We start from the raw sequence: 6,077 nt of genomic DNA on the forward strand, positions 1-6,077 counted from the left end.
AGGTGCCCAGAGCCCTTCTCCTGTCAGGAGGTGGTGATCGTGCAGTTCCTGCGCCGGGCTGAGGGGAAGGTGCAACTGCGGAGACCCTGATCACTGTCCCGGCAGCAGCTACGGCTTTACTTAGTGAGAGAAGCGTGAACTGGTGAGTGAGAGAGGTGTGGTTTTGCCGTCTGGAAGTTACCGATTGTCTTTGAATGGCTCTCGCCTTCTCTATACGCCGGTGAGCTGAATGGGCGAAATAACTGCTTTTTTCCCGGGTTTTTTGCAGGCTTTCTTTGAGTTAACTGAGCGGTGGTGAAGTTTCCCACGGGAAACGTGGCTACTGAGCTCGGCAGCGGGGGAGAGCCAGGTGAGGTCTCTGCCAGCGGTCAGCTTCTCAGGTTGCCCACCTTCTCCTGACACACGGCCTGTCAGGGCACATTGTGCGCTGTCAAAGCACTACACTGTTAAGCATTTTTGGTTGGGTTTATGTAGATAATGGCCTGTGTTATAGCTATGATTCTCAAACTTGGTATCTTTCAGATCAGGGGCTAAGTAAGCCTCATGAAATAGATAAGACTTTGAGACCTACTCCTGATCAGGTACGTGAACTTGGGGAAGGAAGTACTAAGATTTTTTTTTTTTAATGAAGTTTTGGAACAGACATCTTTCTATACATAGACCACAGCCTCCTTCAAAGTGGCCTGGCCTTGCATTGGGTCTGTCTCACCACTCTAGAGTTGCCTGTTGTTTTTCCAAGTATAAACAACAGAATAAAACTATCATAACAGTGAAATTCTGTGTATTTAGTACACTTTCAAAAGTTTGTCATATGCAGGAGAACATATCCCTGAGACAATACTTGATTTCCCCTTTAGTAGACACTCACTATTATAGACTTACCTTTTTTCCTAAGAGATTGGTCTCTTATTGAGAGAACTTTTTGTGTTGGGTACAATAAACCTGTCTGAAGGTCTGAGCAGAAGCTAGGGTATCAGGCTTTTCATGATGCTGGGGGCATGGAAATGAACTTAGCACTTACACAAACCTCTGATTGCTCTTTGCAGAGTGAGATAATTTCCCCTCGGATCCAATTATGCTTTATACCAATTACGCTTTTTCATTTCCAGGGAAAAAAAAAAGTTGATTTTTTTTCAAATCGGGCCACCACTCAAGTATTTTTGGGCATAAACCTGAAAGTGATCATACGGGATATTGTGTATGATTACAGTACAGACAAAACAACAGCCTTGGGTTACATAAAAAAATTTAAAACTACATGCAGTTATGTGCACGTTCTGATGTGTAAAGTATACCGTTACAGAAAAATGCCCCTGGTGGTGGTGTCATGTCAGGATCCAGGATGATGGACCAAAGGTAACTGACTCCAAGTGATAAGTGGGAATAATATGAAGTACTTGAAAGAAATCATCATGTGCTTTTAAAAGTTTAAATAACCAGGTGAACCTGCTCTTATGTGAATATGTTCACAGCTCTGAACTTATCTGTAGAGTCTGTAAAAGTGTCCTGTCATAGTTGTTTTTACTGTTCTGTACATCCAGTGAACTAAATATATGACTTTTCTTCTGCAATCTGTAAAATAAAGGATGAGATATGAATGAAGGAATTCTCTAGTCTAAATTTTAAGATGATAAACAGAAGCGCATCTAGGATTGTACTGTTCTAGGTAACACTGTCTAGGTAAAACTGCTGTCTGTTGAGGTCAGGTGGCTGTTTTTAAAAGTGCTTATTTGACAGTCTTCAATTAAGAGTTGCCTATTAGTAAATTGTTTAATAATTATTGTTATTCCTGTTATAAAAATAACCTATCCTCTCTTGTTAGCTTTTAAGGTATTATCTGTCTAGACTAATACAGAATTTTCAGATAATTACTCTCAATTATAAAAAATATTAGGAAGGAAAAAAGATATTAGTAGAACTATGTTATTTTACATTGTCTTGTAGGCCACTTTACTGTTGTATGTGAAAGCACTAGTAGTCTACTCTTCCATCGTTTGGGATTCTATGTATGAAATATTAATGCTCTCTTAATGCTCATTTATAATGTCGTATGTTCTAAGTTCTGTTACAGAGGAAATACACTGTTCATGATCATACTTTAAAAGTAGTAGTTAAATTTGCTCATTTGATTCTGGTGAATGTCAAGCTTGGATATAAAGAAAGTGACTGTTCTTTAAATTAAGAATTCTTTAAAACTAGTTAATTATCAGAACGATGTTTCAGCTTTTACAAAACTTATTCTGAGCATGTTTTTCAACTTTTTAGCTTGTCTGCTCTAGTGAAGGAGTATTATGAACATTTGGAAGAAATGCAAAAGCAGCAGCAGCTTTATTGGGTATGGATGTTCCTAACATTTCAGACTGTAAATTCTTATTGTTATAGTATTGGTGTCTAGGCCATTAGATTTTGTTAATAAAGGAAAGTCTGCCTGCACCACACTTCACAAACTTGCTGGACTGCAGTCTGCTTAAAATGGATGAATGGAGAGCTTTCGATTCAAAGGTTGGGAGATTGTCCAAATTGCACAGATTACTACTGGGAGAAGTGTTGTGAAATGAAACATACATGGTTTATATCTCTAGATGTTCTGATGTGGTTGCAGGTATTTTCCCAGTTGACATTCAGATGAGGCAGCTGTTTCCCTCTTTCCTTACAGGTCTGATTTTGGCCATGCAATCCAGCTCAGTCCTGCAAATGTAGATACACCCAGCCTTCTTCGTTCTTAATTTAGATTCCAATAATTATTTAAATGTTTATTATCATGGAGACTGTGGTGGAGTGGGACTGTCCTCCTTTCAGCCACAGAAAAAACAAAATTTTTAATGCTTCATGTGATCACCAAAAAGCAAAGTAATGATATGTTTAATAATTAAAACCTGTGGCAACAGAAAGCAATTTTTACTTGTGATCTACATGCAGAAGGGATCCTCTGGTTTTGATTTAATACACTTAATTTGTTAGATCTGTCTATCGTAAGATTCTGCAAACACAGTCTTGAAGCTTGGCCGATTTCATAAGGCAGTAGAAGCACTGTGGTTTTGTTGCACTAGTTAACAAAACAGTCCATTTGACTCATGTAACTGAAGTTTCTCCTCAGTTAATTTCTAAATTGTTTTCTCAAATACTTACTGCATGAAAGATGAGAGTTATCCACTGTATCTCTAAAAGAGCTTGAGTTAATAAAGAGTTAATCTGTAAGAGCCATAAGAACTCCAAAAGGTAAGTTTAATGCTCGTAATAACTTCTGAATGCTTTAGGTATAACAGGACATGGTATATGCAGGACTTAGCAGCTCTTAAATCTAAGTAGCATCCTGTGACTTTCCTTAAAGAATTAACAAAGTTTGTGTCACCTGAATGAGTGCTTACTCTTGCACGTTTTTATGTTAGGTACAAATGAGAGAGATGAGACAAAAACTTGAACGAGTCACTCGGGAAAATGAAAGGTAAATAACTGCACTGCTGCTTTTCTTGATTTCTAAACCTTGTAAAGCTTTTTCGCTAGGACCTTGAAATCTTTTGAACTACTTAACAGCTGAAGATTTCATACGAGCTCAGTTGCTCAATGTTAGTGTCTTTAAGTGCTTAGTACAGATTACAGCACCAGGTTTAGGAGGTTTATATCTCTGAAAGAACTAGATGGTAAACTATGTCAAGTTGTCTATTGTGTTTATAGAACAGAACAATAGATTTAAATATGACTTAGAAGTAAACAGTATGTATGCATTGAAGGTATGGTGTACTTCAGTTGTTAAAAAAATCCTTGTTAAAGAAATACTTTGCTGAACTTAGTTATTTGAATTTCAGGCTGCATGCAGAGTTGAAAGAGGCTTTTGAGAAGCAACTGGATGCTCTTCCTTTCGTGTCTCTAGGAGCTGATATTCTTGGAGATGAATATATAGTGAAAAACCTTCAAGAACAACTAAAACTGGCAATTCAAGTGTGTGAGAGAAAACAGTACAAATGTTTTATTTCTCTTGTTGTGCCTTGGCAGATTAGGGGAAGCCTAATCTCTTGGTTTCATGGTTCAGAATTCTTGGTTCAGAATTCGTTTGTTCAGAGTTCCTTGAGACTATTTTGAGGCACTCTAACATTCTGTAGCTAAATAAACAAGTATTTGTACTTTCAACTTAAAGACCTGAAGGAACTTCTTTCCTAGATTAATACAAGGTTTTTTAAAATTAACTTATGCCTGTAGTATTACATAGTTGACTTCATCTTTATATAGAATTTCTGACCAGGAAATTAATGAAATATTTTGTTCAATTCAAATTTTTGTAGTAGAATAGAAATGGAAGTTAGACCTCTCTTTAGAGAATGATAGATGAAGGTAAATGTGCTATAATGAAATATTTCATGCAAACTGTTGTTCTGTAACAGGCGAAGGAGCAAGCAGTAGAGCTTTGGCAGACTGTATTACAGGAGCACGATCAACTCCAGCAGCAGTACCAGGAATACCTGACTGAAACAGGGGTTCACATAATTGAAAGTCAAAAGCATAAAGTAATTTTAGCTTATATTTTTGTTAATTTTGGAATCTTTCTGTAGAGATGATGGGGGTGTGTGTAATCAAACTGAAGGAGGGGGGTGCCTACCAGTATTTGTTAGTTATTTTCTATAATAGCTATCTAAAGGTGAATGATTAGATGTGGTCACTGATTCATTAACTAAATGCACTGTTATGATTGGAAAATTCTTTATTTCAAATAGATGGGCAGGAACTTGCAGAGGGCATTGAGTCTTAGTACATATGTATACGTGCACAAGATATTCCTGTGCATATAAATGTGTTGGAATTGCAAGGTTGGAAATATGATATTTCTTTGTCTTTTTTAATTAAGGGGTATGTCTGCTACTGTGCTTAGCAAAAATACTTATAATAACATCATAGTCTGTGTGGCACTTTAAAGGCACTACTCGTATACGTAATTATTATCAAAATATGAAAACATGAGTTTTTGAAGGAGACAATTTATAACTGAGTGAAACTCAGATACATCTTTCAGTAGCAAATCTAATTATCCAGATTAGTAGGTCAACAGCTAAAAGCAATCTAATTAAAATCTACAAAGGCATATTGAATTTCCTGCAATGTGTATACATTTTTTGGGAAATGTTTTCAGTTGACTATGAAACTCTATAATTATATGCTCTTTATGATGATAATGATTGTAACAAGCTCTGAATTTTCTTTTTAGGATCAACTGACTGGCTTTCAGCGTTTGACTCAGCAACTGCGCATAGCCAATGAGAAAAAAGAGTTGGTAAGTAAACCTTCTGAAAAATGATCTAGTAAATTGGGGGGTGGGTGTTCCTACTAGAGCCTCAAAGTATAAAAGAAAAGCAAAAAGTCCTTCATATATACCTTGTTGAAAAAGAAATTGTGCCACTCAGAGTTGCAGACCTTTCCGGGGACGGGTCAAAAATCAAGTAGTAACAGCTCTTCTTTTTTTCTGAACTCCAAACACCAGGTCAGCCTGGTTGAGAGGTTAGTTCTTAATATAATGTGAGCTCTTTCTTCAAGAAGTCAGCTTACACTTATAATTTGAGTATGTGGTGAGTACACTTCAGTCACATATTCAAGACCATCTGCACAAAGGGAAAATTTATTTTAATTATCATCTTTTATACAGGCTAGTTCTGCAACATGTTTACTGATTCTTAGTTTGGCACTGCTGGCTTCAGTGTCTTTGTTGTCAACCTTTTCAAGGATTTTTCTGAGCAATAATCTACCAGGGCTTCATCCATATACTTAGATTGTGAGACAACTTAGTCTCTAAGCTTTAGCCCAGGACTTCCCAGGATTAACAAAAACTTTTAATACTGTAAAAAAAATCAAGGTGAAATCCTGACCTGCTCTAGGTAGTCTACTGTCTTCTGTCTTTATCACTGGAACCCTTTCTCCTCAGATGTGACCTCTTGTTAAAATATTCTTGTTAAAATATAAGCCAGATTTCTTTGGTGTGAAATAGTGTAGGTATGAAGGAAAAATTATTACATTCTTTGTCATGGTGCCTCTGTTATTGAAACTTCTCTATTACCATCTTTTCCCTTTCCCTATTTTTTCTTTTCTGTTAA

General features: G+C 36.7%; 1 protein-coding gene across 1 annotated transcript in view; it reads left to right on the forward strand.

The window, feature by feature from the left end:
* Positions 1-289: 289 nt before the first annotated feature.
* Positions 290-6,077, forward strand: part of SCLT1 (sodium channel and clathrin linker 1) — a gene marked incomplete at both ends in the record, with an annotated part of 29,576 nt that continues 23,788 nt past the window's right edge. Inside the window, 8 exons of the mRNA XM_010016658.1 lie at positions 290-349; positions 523-581; positions 1,304-1,356; positions 2,266-2,335; positions 3,390-3,445; positions 3,807-3,939; positions 4,380-4,502; positions 5,198-5,263. Coding sequence (XP_010014960.1) covers positions 290-349; positions 523-581; positions 1,304-1,356; positions 2,266-2,335; positions 3,390-3,445; positions 3,807-3,939; positions 4,380-4,502; positions 5,198-5,263 — 620 coding nt within the window. The remainder of the gene's footprint in view (positions 350-522; positions 582-1,303; positions 1,357-2,265; positions 2,336-3,389; positions 3,446-3,806; positions 3,940-4,379; positions 4,503-5,197; positions 5,264-6,077) is intronic.

This window comes from Nestor notabilis, unplaced genomic scaffold, assembly GCF_000696875.1.
Source record: "Nestor notabilis isolate BGI_N333 unplaced genomic scaffold, ASM69687v1 scaffold35396, whole genome shotgun sequence".
Lineage (NCBI taxonomy): Eukaryota > Metazoa > Chordata > Aves > Psittaciformes > Psittacidae > Nestor > Nestor notabilis.